At 43.4% G+C, this 16,388-nt stretch overlaps 1 protein-coding gene across 1 annotated transcript in view; it reads left to right on the top strand.

Moving 5' to 3' along the window:
• LOC121005473 (ovostatin-like) overlaps positions 1-16,388 on the top strand; it is a 126,545-nt gene that overhangs the window by 18,361 nt on the left and 91,796 nt on the right. The window contains exons 3-9 of the mRNA XM_040438242.1: positions 3,917-4,073; positions 5,359-5,411; positions 6,328-6,348; positions 7,248-7,416; positions 8,361-8,445; positions 8,546-8,669; positions 10,148-10,262. Of these exons, the coding sequence (XP_040294176.1) occupies positions 3,917-4,073; positions 5,359-5,411; positions 6,328-6,348; positions 7,248-7,416; positions 8,361-8,445; positions 8,546-8,669; positions 10,148-10,262 (724 nt within the window). The remainder of the gene's footprint in view (positions 1-3,916; positions 4,074-5,358; positions 5,412-6,327; positions 6,349-7,247; positions 7,417-8,360; positions 8,446-8,545; positions 8,670-10,147; positions 10,263-16,388) is intronic.

The following is a 16,388-nucleotide window of genomic DNA, read 5'->3' as shown; positions in this document are numbered from 1 at the left end:
CGTGCGTCCTGCAGCTGAAACTCCACTATCGCCTGCTGATGCTCACACAGTCTCTCCGGCATGTGCAAGGTTGAGTTCCACCTTGTGGGCACGTCGCATGTGAGGAGGTGGGCGGGAAGGCCGAAGTTATGCTGCAGCGCTGACAGGCGAGCAGCAGCAGGGTGAGAACGCCGAAAGCGCGCACAGACGGCCTGCACTTTATGCAGCAGCTCTGACATATCGGGGTAATCTTTCAGGAACCTCTGCACCACCAAATTCAGCACATGCGCCAGGCAAGGGATGTGCGTCAAACCGGCTAGGCCCAGAGCTGCTACGAGAATTCGTCCACTATCGCACACCACCAGGCAGGGCTTGAGGCTCAGTGGCACCAACCACTCATCAGTCTGTTGTTCCAGGCCCGTCCACAGCTCCTGCGTGGTGTGGGGTTTTTCCCCCAAACAGATGAGTTTCAAAACAGCCTTCTGTCGTTTCCCCCTGGCTGTGCTGAAGTTGGTGGTGAAGGTGTTACGCTGACCAGATGAGGAGGTGGTAGAGGAGGCAACAGGAGGCAAAGAGAAACATACTGCAATCCTTGCTGGCGGAAGGACATGCACCAAACTGCTATCCGCCTCAGGCCCAGCCACCACTGCATTTACCCAGTGTGCAGTTTGGGAAATATAACGTCCCTGGCCGTGCTTACTGGTCCACGTATCGGTGGTTATGTGGACCTTGCCACAGATGGCGTTGCGCAGTGCACACATAATTTTGTCCACCACTTGGTTGTGCAGGATGGGGATGGCTTGCCTGGAAAAGTAGTGGCGGCCGGGAACCACATACTGTGGGACAGCCATCGCCATACGTTTTTTAAAAGTCTCCGTCTCCACCAGACGGAATGACAGCATTTCAATGGTCAGGAATTTTGAAATGCTGCAATTCAGGGCCAGAGATCGCGGGTGGGTAGGGCGTACTTCCGCTTTCTCTCCAGTGTTTGGGAGATGAACAGCTGAACGCTTCCATGGGACATTGTGGAGATACTTGGTGACGGTGATGGACGTGGTGGCATTGCTGCCACATCCTCTGTTTGTGGGGTGGCAGGTGCCACTGTCCCTCCAGAGGGGGAGAAAGAGGCCGAGACTGCAGCAGAAGAGGGACCAGGAGGAGCCTGAGATCTGAGATCAGTTTTTTGAGATGTTTACTCCACTGCAGCTCAAGCTTTTAATTTAGATGCCTGGTCATGCAGGTGGTGCTCAGGTTTAGAACATTTATGCCTCGCTTCAGGCTCTGATTGCACAGCATGCAAACCACTCGTGTCTTGTCGTTAGCTCATTGTCTGAAGAACCGCCACACCAGGGAACTCCTTGGAGCTGGCTTTGGTGTGCTCAGTCCTTGGGAGCGGTGGGCAGTAGAAGGCATACTGGCTAGGGGACGGCCACTCTGCTTTTGCACACTGCTCCCTCTTTTGCTGTGCGGCTGGTGCTGTGTGACCACCACCTCTTCCTCCGAATTGCACACATCACTCGCATGACCTTGATTCCATGTGGGGTCTAGGGCCTCATCATCCTCCACATCATCTTCCACCCACTCTTCACCCTTGCCCTCCTTGCCGGTTGGCACCTGTGTTTTGTCATCATCAGAGACATGCTGCGGTGGTCCTCCCATGTCCACATCCTGAAACATATGTGGTTGGGCATCAGTGCACTCAATTACTTCCACTTCTGGAGCAGGGCTATGTGGATGGCCCTCGGAAACCCTGCTAACAGAGTCATCAAAAAGCAGAAGAGACTGCTGCATGACTTGGGGCTCAGACTGCTTGGCTGATTTGTAAGGGGGTGAGGTGAAAGACAGATGCCCATAGGCTGCTGGTGCTAATTCTGCACTTTCAGCAGGGGACCGGGTGGGAGACAATGTAAAGGAACTGGAGGCACTGTCAGCAACCCAATCTACTACCGCCTCTACTTGTTCTGGCCTCACCATTCGTACACCGGTATTTGGGCCTACAAAATAATGCTGAACGTTCTGTCACCTACGTGCACCTGAGGAAGGTGTTTCATTTGGGCGTGTAGCTGGCACAGATCGACCACGTCCTCTCCCTGCAACAGGAGCTCCACCAACCCCAGCAGCACCATGACCAGAGCCACGTCCCTTATTTGATGCTCTCCTCATTCTTTGAGGTCACCCACTGAACCAACAGACAGATTAACTATATTATTTTCCCTGTCATGTATGCAGTGCAGGTGTACTTCACGCAATAAATGGGTATATGACGTGCACCTAACTAACAGACGGATTAACTATTATATTTGTATGTCAGGGGTACAAAGTACAATGTTGCATTGTACCCAGAAAAAAAATCGCTGTAGGTCACCCACAGAATTAACAGCCAGATTCATGATTAGCTTTCTGTGTCAGGGGTGCAAAGATGGTGTATTGCACCCACAAAAAAATGTGATGGGCGGTGCTACACGTGATCCAGCTTATATAGAGGCTGGGTCACATGATGCACCGGCCAATCACAGCCATGCCATTAGTAGGCACGGCTGTGATAGCTTCTAAGGGCACACAGTTTAAAAGATTGTTGATTGGCTGCCCTGCAGCCTTTTAACACGCTTTATTTAATGCCCGAACACCGAACTCGAACCCAAACTTTTCCGGCAAAGTTCAGGTTCAGGTCTGGGTACCAAAAATTGTAAAGTTCGGTACGGACGGGAACTTTACAGTTTGGGTTCGCTCAACCCTATATATTAAGCATTTAACAACAATGGCAGGCTATAGATGCATAGAAATAACTCACTGAGAGATGATGGAAAAGGATGAAGTAGATGGCGGTCTGGAAATGGAACAGATAGAAAGTGGTAATGGGATTTAGGTAGAGAGCGGTGAATGGCAGTGAACAGAAATAAAGGCACCGAGGAACTGACCCTGCTCTGCAATACAACCCAGCAAGACAGCTAAGACTAATCAAAACTAAACAGCAGGCATAAACAGAATCCATAATAGACATAACCACTATGCTAGGAACAAGGAAAGACAGTAGAACCACAAATTCCAGAAAAAACTGATATAATACCAATAGACAAGACTAGAATAAAAGTATCTGAAAAATTACACAGAGCTTTCAGTATACCTGTCAAAGAAGCACAGAATCTCTGAAGAGTCAAAGAAAGCCTCAATACACAACTCCTCCCTAAATTAAGCAGGCTAAGGGTACTTTCACACTTGCGTTAAACTTTTCCGGCACTGAGTTCCGTCCTAGGGGCTCAATACCGGGGAAAAGAACTGATCAGTTTTATCCTAATGCATTCTGAATGGAGAGAAATCCGTTCAGGATGCATCAGGATGTCATCAGTTCAGTCTTTTTGACTTTTCAGGACGGAGATAATATCGCAGCATGCTACGGTTTTATCTCCGGCCCAAAAAACGGAACACCTGCCTGAATGCCGGCATTTTTTTTCCATAGGAAGGTATTAGTGCCGGATCCGGCATTCAAAATACCGCAATGCCGGATCCGTCCTTCCGGTGTGCGCATGTGCAGACCTTTAAAAATGTGAAAAAAATAAAAACGGATCTGTTTGTCCGTATGACAAACGGACAGACGGATCCGTTCTTGCAATGCATTTGTGAGACGGATCCGGATCTGTCTACAAATGCTGTCCATTTGCATGCAGATTGCCAGATCCGGCAGGCAGTTCCGGCAACGGAACTGCTTGCCGGATCACTCTGCCGCAAGTGTGAAAGTAGCCTAAGTCAATCAAATGAACCAGATTGAAGTGTCAGTAATGCAGTCTCAGTAAACAGGTGAGGATGAGACAGCAAGGAATTTCCTGTTGCTCGTAACACAGCTATGTATTTCTAATCCTGTACAACCCCCTATAACATTATATGCTTGTGTAGATCTAATATTAGATTCTAGACCAGTCTTTCTCTTTGACTCTCTTAGATCCCAGTAGTACAAGGTGATGTTCCCGTCTTTGTATTGCTCTCTGTTTCTGGAGAAGATGTGCAGGTATTACAGAGATATTCTGTGGTCATCACTGAGGTCAACAACATCTACCTCGTCCAAATGGATAAACCAATCTACAAACCTGGACAGAAAGGTATCCAGATATTTGCTTCCTGGACTTGGGGTTTGTTAGGTAGCAGCATAGGAAAACCACATCCAGGTCTGTACCAAGACTATCAAATGCTAGGAGAACCCAATAAGTGGCACTCACAGCAGCTGTATAAGGTTATGGTGTCTCTTCTGGTTTAGTGATGGGGCAATATGCAGCTCAGTTATACTTGCCCCGTCCCACCACAGTCACTTCCTATTGACAGCACTAGTGAGGTACTAATGTGTTGCTGGAGAGAGTGGTAAGATCCAAGAATTGCCATTTTCCTTGAGGAAATTGGGTTCTGTTTACATTACGTTTGAACACATTCGGCGTAAGCAATGGTAAAGCTCTATATCCATATGTCCCCATTGAAGCTCTATTCCAAATAAGCTTTCTTTAGGCATATGCTAGATAAGTATGCATCATATACCCTTTTTCTTCGCATTAAGAAATAGAATGGACATACAGTAAAAAATAATGAATATATGATTTTTGCAAATGGGTCCTATGAGTGGAGTGAACCACTGTATGCTTATATAATGGAATATGTCAGACCCTTCTGTTAGAGGTATACATTGGGAATGACTCCCACATTGTAACTCAAACATAAGGCTCATACACAGTCTGGAAAGACCTTTATAAATTAAGAAACACAATGAAAAATTCTGGCATACACTGTAGTTATCCTTTATGAAGTTTCTTTCATACTGTGAACTTCATTAAAGAGGTTTTCTGGGCCAATAATAATTTTTTTATCTGCCCAGAGTGCTTCAAACACGGCAATTTTTGCACCACAAATCAGTTTTTTTCATGTTAGCACTTTCCTTTCCCTGTTCTCAGCATCACTGCATCCTGCAAGGATGTTTACCTGCAGAACTTCCTGTTTTGACTAGCTTCCTGATGAGCTTTATAGCCAAACCCAGCATGCTTTGCACTGTAATGTTTCTCATGGTTTCCTACTTCTGTCTTTCCCCCCACACCTCCACTTTACATGTTAGCTAGGCAGAGCAAGACCTATGAAGCATTACAGAGCAAAGCATGCATGGGTTTGGTTAGAAAACTCATTAGGAGGCTGATGAAAACAGGATGTTCTGCATGTAGACATCCTGCCAGGATGCAGTGATGCTGAGAACAGGGAAAGGAAAGTGCAGACATGAAAAAACAGATATATGGGCCACAAATATGTAGTGTTCTGGGCAGGTTAAAAAAAACTCATTATGATACTGGAAAACCCTGTTTAGGGGTGAAATTAAGTGAAATTTACCAGTACCCTAACTTCTTTCCGTAGTGCTGTTTAATCTGGTTTCACTAAATCAGCAGCTGCTTCCTGTTAATGCAACGGTGAGTCTCCTGTTATGGGGTTTACTATTTCTTGAGACCAGTTGGAGATGACTAGTCTTAGTTTTTTATGGGATTATTCACATGTAATCTATTGGGTCTTGTTGGTGATTTATCCAGTGTATACATTTATAGCCTCAAAAAGTATGAAGTGATTAAAGGGGTTGTCCAAGATTAACTAAAAACAAGGAATGTGATAAAATAACAAATAACTTTTACTCACCTGATAAATCCCCTGCCAGTCTTTGTTTAATTTGCCATGTCAATGACATGTTGTATATGCAAGTGACCACTGCAGCCAATCACTGGCTCAGCGCTGATGCTAGAATGTATCACACAAGACCACTGAGGCCAGTGTTTGACTTCAGTGGTCACATGGATGAATGTGATGTCATCACTGTAGGAAAAGTATACAAAGACCAAAAACGTTCTTCTCTGATGGTTACAAGGACACAGAAGTGTTTGGTTATTCAGACATTATGAATCAGATCCCATTATTGGCATTAAATGGGCAGAGCCATATGGTGGATGTCTAATTGCAGCCTTTAAAGGCCCTCTTTTTTTTCTTCAGAAAACACCACTATTATCCATGGGTAGTGCCTGGTATTCCACCGCATGCCTATTTTAGTGAATGGGCCTGGGCTGCAATACCAGACAAAGCCCATGGACAAGAGTCAAGAGTGGCGCTGTTACTGAAAATAATAAGTTCTAACCATGGATAACCACTTATATGAGATGTTCAGCTAATGAACTGGCTTCACTGCTACAACCCTCATCATGCACACCCTGCTTGCCTATCCTCTTAGTCCATGCTTAAAATATACCGTCCATATTACATTGGGAGATGCTGGCTACTCATTATATAAAAGTAAAGAAAAATCATCATACACAACCGATTTTTTTTTTATTTCTCTTTCAGTATCCTCTGGTTTATCTGACGGTAAGAAAACCCATTTACTGCATATTATATAAATTATGGCCTATAATGGCATTTGCATTGTATAAGAAACCCCTTAGAAATGTATGTAATGGTTACGGTCAGGGGCTTAGCTATAGGAGGAGCAAAGGTAGCAGTTTTATCCCAGCTCTGGTACCTGCAGAAGCCCAAATGCCCCTCTATCATATAAGAAGACACATCACATAGGAAGGTGGAGGTACCAATACAGTTTATACATTGGGGCCCTGGGTCTTCAAGTCACATTTCTTCTTGTTGAGCCTGATAACAATGTTTCTTTGCTAACTACATGCAGGATTATTGCTGGCTTGGTTTCCAGCAGCAATTTACGAGTTCACTTTTTAATCTCCTGCCTGCTGCTAACACAAGATTAGCAGATCGCTGCCTCATTGGTGGTGCACCCCTGGACACATGCAACACATATTTAACACACCACATTACATTAATAATATGACATATCAACATAAATGGTAATACATGGTGCACTTAAAGGGGTTGTCCCATGACAACAACCTATCGGTTGACAACAAGCACTCAGCTGTCTCTGGCAGTCCCATAGAGTTGTATGGAGGGGCGGACAAACAGACATGCATTCAAATAGGGAAGACAGACCCTTGGACACTTGCTAATCATGTATCCGTTATCCTGTGGCCAGGGGATAAGTTGACATCTTGTTATATGCAGGGAGATATAATGCAGCATGTAACTACTGTAGCAAGCACTTATAGGTATAGTAACAGATTATAGCAGTTAAATAGTTCAGGTAGGTGGAGGAGCCACCGCAAAAGGGTCAAAAAGTAAAATCCCAAGCAACAATGTAACATAAAGGATACGTGTTTTTGTGTAAGAGGGGGTGCACTTCCTTTCAACCATCTTTGCTGCAGGATCCATCAGGGAGTCGCTTAGTCCAATGGTTGGATCAGAAGTCACAAAGCGGTCTTGTATCGTTAGAATTCTCTCTGGTGGATGACGCAGTTTCTGGATCTTACGCTATAACGGCTGAGATAGCGCCTAACGCTGCTGTGAGTCAGTGGTTTAATGTGGATGAATATGGTATGTATTATTGATATAACTATCTCTATCTAAAACTTGAAAAACAAAATATTATCACCAACATGTAGTGGAATTATAGAGCTCACACATTGCAGACATCTGATACTCTGATGTCTTCTTCTCCAGTAGCATCCAAAGTTAAACTTACTATTACCAAAGTGCATTATGGAAGCGCCCCTAGATGCGCCAAAGCTATGGAGAGGCCGGTGGCTCTTCATAATTTTGGCGGATCCACCGCCAGCGCAGGGGCTTTATTAAGACTGGTGTCTAAAACGCCGGTCTTAATAAATGGCCCCCATAGTTCTCTTACTTTTTATTTTTTCATTTTTCTTTCTCTATCTCTTTCTATCCACCTCTGTTTCCCCATCTCTCTCTTCCTCTATCTCTCTCTTTCTCTCTCCCTATCTCTCTCTTTCTCCCTCTATTTTCTCTCTTTATCTCTCTCTATCTCTATTCCCCTTTCTCTAGCTCCCTCTTTTCTATCTCTTTGCCGCTTTCCCTATCTCCACCACTGTATCTCTCTCTCTTTTTCTCTCCCTCTGTCTTTCGCTCTCTCTCACCTTTTCCCTATCTTTCTTTCCCTCTCTCTATATGTCGCTCCCTTTCTTTCTCTCTCTCTCTCATTATCTCTCTCATTCCCTATATCTCTCTTTTTCCCTTTCACTTTCTCCTCCCAAAATTTTCCAGCAAAAATTTACATTTGGATACAACACCAAATTTTTACAAAATTCGGGTCAAATTCGATTAGTTTAGAATCTATTCACTCATCTCTTCCAGTTAAGTCATGTTTAAAACTAACAGCCCATTTCCAGTTGAAACCAGCATGCAATACTGGGTGTGCCTTGAGTATAGAGCAAGGGGAAAATTAAGCTATTTGTAGGTTCTATATTTCCATGGACAATCATCATTTTAGTGGTTTTCATCCATTTTATTTTATATTTCAGTGCTGCCCAGATTTGATGTGACATTTGAGGCTCCGAGCACTTTATCCATTCTGGATGAGACTCTACATTTTAATATCTGTGCAGAGTACGTGAGATGAAATAATTATGTAACTTACTAAAAGAAAGTGCATATGTTATAAACTAAAGGGAGTATTATATTTCATTCACCGTACTTGTCACTTTAGTTATACGTATGGAGAACCAGTGCCTGGAGCGGTAGCAGTAAAATTCTGCAGACAACCCACTTATGGTCTAATAAATAATTGCTTCAAGGACAAAAATGGCGTCTGCTTTTATAAGACAGCACAGGTAAGTGAGAGAATGTAACAATGTGACAACTACTCTGATACTTTCCTCACAATGTTACTCTTCAAACCACTCTTCAGATCGGGCGCCCAACAGGTATCAAGCATAGACCTATTGAGCATTGTACGGTTACCTCGTTATCAGTACCACCTAATGTACAGGTAAAGAGACTGTAGGAGCTATTGCTGGGTCATATGGGCTGAGGAGATGCTAGCCCAGAGTTGGAGCAGCTTGAGACCATACTCTCTGTGTGCCCAGAGAATCCTGTGACATGCTTGCTCTGCATACACAGCCATGGCTAGTTGGATGTCCATAAAAGTTTACTGGCATGGTATGCTTCATTCAAGTAAGAAGGAGAGGGAGGGACTGGCAGAGGAAGCCGGAGATACAAGGGTGCACAGAATGACCCCTGCCGATCTTCTATTGATAGTCTATTCCTAGAATAGGTCATCAATATGCGGATACCAGAAAAACCCTTTAAAGTGAAGCCCGATGCTGTTGTGCTCTACATAAAGTCAGGCATAAAATGTTCGTTCCCATAAATAAAGGTTAAGCCAACAAGATGTCAGCTCTCTATTGTGTTACTACAAGGAAATTTAGACTAGCACATTCATGGTCACAGGTGCATATCCATAAAGCAGGCATTGCTTGATGGATATGCACCTGTGATCATGAACAGTGATGGCCAGTTGGCATTGTTCACCCGCGAACATATGCGGGCTGCCATCTTTTTTCACAAGTCCGGCGAGACACAGGTAAGCCCTTAGATGTGCCTGTGCCGCGAGCCGGTCTGAAAACAAGTGCGGTCAGCGGGAGCAGGCAGTTCCGAGAACAGCCCGATGAAGGCCCCCGATGGCTGTTCTCGGAACTGCCTGCTCCCGCTGACCGCACTTGTTTTCAGACCGGCTCGCGCACAGGCACAGGTAAGGGCTTACCTGTGTCTCGCCGGACTTGTGAAAAAAGATGGCAGCCCGCATATGTTCGCGGGCGAACAATGCCAACTGGCCATCACTAATCATGAATGTGCTAGTCTAAATTTTCTTGTAGTATATATTGAGGGTAGCGGCCTCTTTTAGACTAAGCAATGCCCATCTTCCTGGGACTTCTGAGCAGAGTATAAATGTAGCTCTTTCCTAAACTGCCCTGAATATTGTAGGCTTAAGTAAGTCCAAGAGAGGCAGTTCTGTTAGTGTCAGGAACCCATCTGTGGAAGCCACCTTGACGCCTGGTAGATGGGCCCAACACACGTTTGATCAGAAATGTGCGCAAAGAGCAATTTAATTTTTTTTTTTATAGTAGGTATAATACCACTTTAATTTAGAGTGATCCCCATTTCTCAGTTCCATTGTTTCCATGTGAAATGTTGTGCAGCCATGCATTTAATAGCTCTCTATTGTGTACGGGTATTGAGTAAGGAGCCAAATCTTATGTTCCAATGTCAAGGTGACTTTCTTCTTTTTGCTTTATATTATGTGCTGCAGTTGGCCTCAGATGGCACCTACTATGGGGAAATTGACCTGACCTCCATCCAGATGGATCCCTCTGGAGCCCAAACCAATCTTAATTTATCTGTAACAGTTACGGAGAATGGGACAGGTAACAGAAGGCTCTTTCACAATTTAAAATTTTCTTACATTTTACATCAATTTTCTTTTATACCTTCCAGAAAATTACATTCAACAATATCATTCCTCTACACCCCACCAGGGACCTCCAGATACATGACTAGTCCATATAATGGAGTATACAGCCTACCTGTCCATAGAGAAAGTACAGGCAGTATATTGGAAGTCGTTGTAATGTTCCTATGGGCAAAAAGAAATACAACAGCTACATACAACATATGGTATCCCCAACGATACATATGCCCAGTATCATTAGAGGTGGTATTAAAAGGGTATTCTGGTTGTTACAAGGTATCTTCAGGGATAACCCCAACAATCACAAGAATGGGGACTCCGTACCCTTCAGAATGGAGTATCAGGTCGAGCATAAGCACTGCCACATCGTTGATCACTACGGGAGTTCTGGTAATAGCCACGTACAGCGCTATTTTTGGAAATCTCATAGAGATTGATGGAGCGGCAGTTCTCATGCCCGACTTGCTGCTCCGTTCCCATGATCAGTGGGGGTTCCAGATGATCTAATACAGTTGCAAGAAAAAGCATGTGAACCCTTTGGAATGATATGAATTTCTGCACAAATTGGTCATAAAATGTGATCAGATCTTCATCTAAGTCACAACAATAGACAATCACAGTCTGCTTAAACTAATAACACACAAAGAATTAAATGTTACCATGTTTTTATTGAACACACCATGTAAACATTTACAGTGCAGGTGGAAAAAGTACCGAATTTTGGGGTGTCCGTGACACGGACCCGAACCCGAACATTTTCGTAAAAGTCTGGGTTCGGTGTTCGGCGCTTTCTTGGCGCTTTTTGAAAGGCTGCAAAGCAGCCAATCAACAAGCGTCATACTACTTGCCCCAAGAGGCCATCACAGCCATGCCTACTATTGGCATGGCTGTGATTGGCCAGTGCAGCATGTGACCCAGCCTCTATATAAGCTTGGGTCACGTAGCGCTGCACGTCACTCTGCTGATTCAAGTGTAGGGAGAGGTTGCAGCTGCGACGTTAGGGCGAGATTAGGCAGATTAACTCCTCCAAAAGACTTCATTCAGTGATCGATCTACAGCTGTGGATCATTGAACTGCTGATATTCAATTGCTCACTGTTTTTAGGCTGCCCAGAGCGTTTTTCAGTCACTTTTTTCTGGGGTGATCGGCGGCCATTTTGTGGCTTGTGGTGCGCCAGCACAAGCTACCACCAAGTACATTTAACCATCAATAGTGTGGTTATTTTTTGCTATATCCTACATCAGGGTCAAGCTGCCACCAAGTCCATTTAACCATCAATAGTGTGGTTATTTTTTGGCTATATCCTACATTAGGGGCTTGGCTGTGCTTGCTATTTTATTGAGGGGTGAAATACAATTGCCAAAATAGCAGTACCCTGAATCTGGTGCTTCAGCTGTGGCCAGCCAATTGTAATACTGTCTGCTGTCTGGCAAAGGATATATTTTTGTTCTGGGTTGAAATACAAGGGCCTAAATAATAGGCCTCAAATTTATATTCAGCTAAATCTGTGGTTATTGCTGTAGCTGGTCAAGTTATATTGTGTCCGTCAAAGCACAGTTTTTGTTCTGGGTTGAAATACAATTCCCAACCTAGCAATTTACTAAATTAGTGGTTTCTGCTGTATCAGGCCTACTTTAAATCTATCCCTAAAAGGGTATATTAGATTCAAGGTGCTGATAGGGTCATTCTCAATAACTTCACACACACGCTACTGTGCATATCCAAGTCTAATTCTGTCCGTAAACGTATACCTGTCACCCAGCGCCTAAATAATAGGCCTCAAATTTATATTCAGCTAAATCTGTGGTTATTGCTGTAGCTGGTCAAGTTATATTGTGTCCGTCAAAGCACAGTTTTTGTTCTGGGTTGAAATACAATTCCCAACCTAGCAATTTCCTAAATTAGTGGTTTCTGCTGTATCAGGCCTACTTTAAATCTATCCCTAAAAGGGTATATTAGATTCAAGGTGCTGATAGGGTCATTCTCAATAACTTCACACACACGCTACTGTGCATATCCAAGTCTAATTCTGTCCGTAAATGTATACCTGTCACCCAGCGCCTAAATAATAGGCCTCAAATTTATATTCAGCTAAATCTGTGGTTATTGCTGTAGCTGGTCAAGTTATTTTGTGTCCGTCAAAGCACAGTTTTTGTTCTGGGTTGAAATACAATTCCCAACCTAGCAATTTCCTAAATTAGTGGTTTCTGCTGTATCAGGCCTACTTTAAATCTATCCCTAAAAGGGTATATTAGATTCAAGGTGCTGATAGGGTCATTCTCAATAACTTCACACACACGCTACTGTGCATATCCAAGTCTAATTCTGTCCGTAAATGTATACCTGTCACCCAGCGCCTAAATAATAGGCCTCAAATTTATATTCAGCTAAATCTGTGGTTATTGCTGTAGCTGGTCAAGTTATTTTGTGTCCGTCAAAGCACAGTTTTTGTTCTGGGTTGAAATGCAATTCCCAACTTAGCAATTTCCTAAATTAGTGGTTTCTGCTGTGTCAGGGCTACTTTAAATCTATTCATTAAAAGGGTATATTAGATTCAAGGTGCTGATAGGGTCATTCTCAATAACTTCACACACACGCTACTGTGCATATCCAAGTCTAATTCTGTCCGTAAACGTATACCTGTCACCCAGCGCCTAAATAATAGGCCTCAAATTTATATTCAGCTAAATCTGTGGTTATTGCTGTAGCTGGTCAAGTTATATTGTGTCCGTCAAAGCACAGTTTTTGTTCTGGGTTGAAATACAATTCCCAACCTAGCAATTTCCTAAATTAGTGGTTTCTGCTGTATCAGGCCTACTTTAAATCTATCCCTAAAAGGGTATATTAGATTCAAGGTGCTGATAGGGTCATTCTCAATAACTTCACACACACGCTACTGTGCATATCCAAGTCTAATTCTGTCCGTAAACGTATACCTGTCACCCAGCGCCTAAATAATAGGCCTCAAATTTATATTCAGCTAAATCTGTGGTTATTGCTGTAGCTGGTCAAGTTATTTTGTGTCCGTCAAAGCACAGTTTTTGTTCTGGGTTGAAATACAATTCCCAACCTAGCAATTTCCTAAATTAGTGGTTTCTGCTGTATCAGGCCTACTTTAAATCTATCCCTAAAAGGGTATATTAGATTCAAGGTGCTGATAGGGTCATTCTCAATAACTTCACACACACGCTACTGTGCATATCCAAGTCTAATTCTGTCCGTAAACGTATACCTGTCACCCAGCGCCTAAATAATAGGCCTCAAATTTATATTCAGCTAAATCTGTGGTTATTGCTGTAGCTGGTCAAGTTATATTGTGTCCGTCAAAGCACAATTTTTGTTCTGGGTTGAAATACAATTCCCAACCTAGCAATTTCCTAAATTAGTGGTTTCTGCTGTATCAGGCCTACTTTAAATCTATCCCTAAAAGGGTATATTAGATTCAAGGTGCTGATAGTGTCATTCTCAATAACTTCACACACACGCTACTGTGCATATCCAAGTCTAATTCTGTCCGTAAACGTATACCTGTCACCCAGCGCCTAAATAATAGGCCTAAAATTTATATTCAGCTAAATCTGTGTTTATTGCTGTAGCTGGTCAAGTTATTTTGTGTCCGTCAAAGCACAGTTTTTGTTCTGGGTTGAAATACAATTCCCAACCTAGCAATTTCCTAAATTAGTGGTTTCTGCTGTATCAGGCCTACTTTAAATCTATCCCTAAAAGGGTATATTAGATTCAAGGTGCTGATAGGGTCATTCTCAATAACTTCACACACACGCTACTGTGCATATCCAAGTCTAATTCTGTCCGTAAACGTATACCTGTCACCCAGCGCCTAAATAATAGGCCTCAAATTTATATTCAGCTAAATCTGTGGTTATTGCTGTAGCTGGTCAAGTTATTTTGTGTCCGTCAAAGCACAGTTTTTGTTCTGGGTTGAAATACAATTCCCAACCTAGCAATTTCCTAAATTAGTGGTTTCTGCTGTATCAGGCCTACTTTAAATCTATCCCTAAAAGGGTATATTAGATTCAAGGTGCTGATAGGGTCATTCTCAATAACTTCACACACACGCTACTGTGCATATCCAAGTCTAATTCTGTCCGTAAACGTATACCTGTCACCCAGCGCCTAAATAATAGGCCTCAAATTTATATTCAGCTAAATCTGTGGTTATTGCTGTAGCTGGTCAAGTTATATTGTGTCCGTCAAAGCACAATTTTTGTTCTGGGTTGAAATACAATTCCCAACCTAGCAATTTCCTAAATTAGTGGTTTCTGCTGTATCAGGCCTACTTTAAATCTATCCCTAAAAGGGTATATTAGATTCAAGGTGCTGATAGTGTCATTCTCAATAACTTCACACACACGCTACTGTGCATATCCAAGTCTAATTCTGTCCGTAAACGTATACCTGTCACCCAGCGCCTAAATAATAGGCCTAAAATTTATATTCAGCTAAATCTGTGTTTATTGCTGTAGCTGGTCAAGTTATTTTGTGTCCGTCAAAGCACAGTTTTTGTTCTGGGTTGAAATACAATTCCCAACCTAGCAATTTCCTAAATTAGTGGTTTCTGCTGTATCAGGCCTACTTTAAATCTATCCCTAAAAGGGTATATTAGATTCAAGGTGCTGATAGGGTCATTCTCAATAACTTCACACACACGCTACCGTGCATTTCCAAGTCTAATTCTGTCCGTAAACGTATACCTGTCACCCAGCGCCTAAATAATAGGCCTAAAATTTATATTCAGCTCAATCTGTGTTTATTGCTGAGGCTGGTCAATTTATTTAGTGTCCGCCAAAGCACAGTTTTTGTTCTGGGTTGAATACAATTCCCAACTTAGCAATCCCCTAAATATATTTTTTTCTGCTGTATCAGGACAAGTTTAAATTGATCCATAAAAGGGTATATTAGATTGAAGGTGCGGATAGTGTCATCCTCAATAACTTCACACTCTACCGTGCATTTCCAAGTTTAAATAATTCTGTCCGTAAACGTATACCTTTCACCCAGCGCCTAAATACTAGGCCTACAATTTATATTCAGCTAAATCTGTCGTTACTGTTGTGCCTGTATTAGTGTAATACGGTACCTAAATAGATAGCCAGATAGTGTTAGGTGCCTGTAAAAAAGGCCTGAATTTGAATTCAATACATTGGGCCAAATAATTTTTTTCTTATTGTGGTGAACGGTAACAATGAGGAAAACATCTAGTAAGGGACGCGGACATGGTCGTGGTGGTGTTAATGGACCCTCTGGTGCTGGCAGAGGACGTGGCCGTTCTGCCACAGCCACACGTCCTAGTGAACCAACTACCTCAGGTCCCAGTAGCCAGCAGAATTTACAGCAATATTTGGTGGGGCCCAATGCTGTTCTAAGCATGGTAAGGCCTGAGCAGGTACAGGCATTAGTTAATTGGGTGGCCGACAGTGGATCCAGCAGGTTCACATTATCTCCCACCCAGTCTTCTGCAGAAAGCGCACAGATGGCGCATGAAAACCAAGCCCATCAGTCTGTCACATCACCCCCATGCATATCAGGGAAACTGTCTGAGCCTCAAGTTATGCAGCAGTCTTTTACGCTGTTTGAAGATTCTGCTGGCAGGGTTTCCCAAGGGCATCCACCTAGCCCTTCCCCAGGGGTGGAAGAGATAGAATGCACTAACGCACAACCACTTATGTTTCCTAATGATGAGGACATGGGAATACCACCTCAGCACGTCTCTGATGATGACGAAACACAGGTGCCCACTGCTGCGTCTTTCTGCAGTGTGCAGACTGAACAGGAGGTCAGGGATCAAGACTGGGTGGAAGACGATGCAGGGGACGATGAGGTCCTAGACCCCACATGGAATGAAGGTCGTGCCACTGACTTTCAGAATTCGGAGGAAGAGGCAGTGGTGAGACCGAGCCAACAGCGTAGCAAAAGAGGGAGCAGTGGGCAAAAGCAGAACACCCGCCACCAAGAGAGTCCGTCTGCTACTGACCACCGCCATCTGGGACCGAGCACCCCAAAGGCAGCTTCAAGGAGTTCCCTGGCGTGGCAGTTCTTCAAACAATGTGCTGACGACAAGACC

Source organism: Bufo bufo, chromosome 6 (assembly GCF_905171765.1).
Source record: "Bufo bufo chromosome 6, aBufBuf1.1, whole genome shotgun sequence".
Lineage (NCBI taxonomy): Eukaryota > Metazoa > Chordata > Amphibia > Anura > Bufonidae > Bufo > Bufo bufo.
Note: the sequence above shows the minus strand (reverse complement) of the source record. Positions and strands in the feature narration are given on the sequence as shown.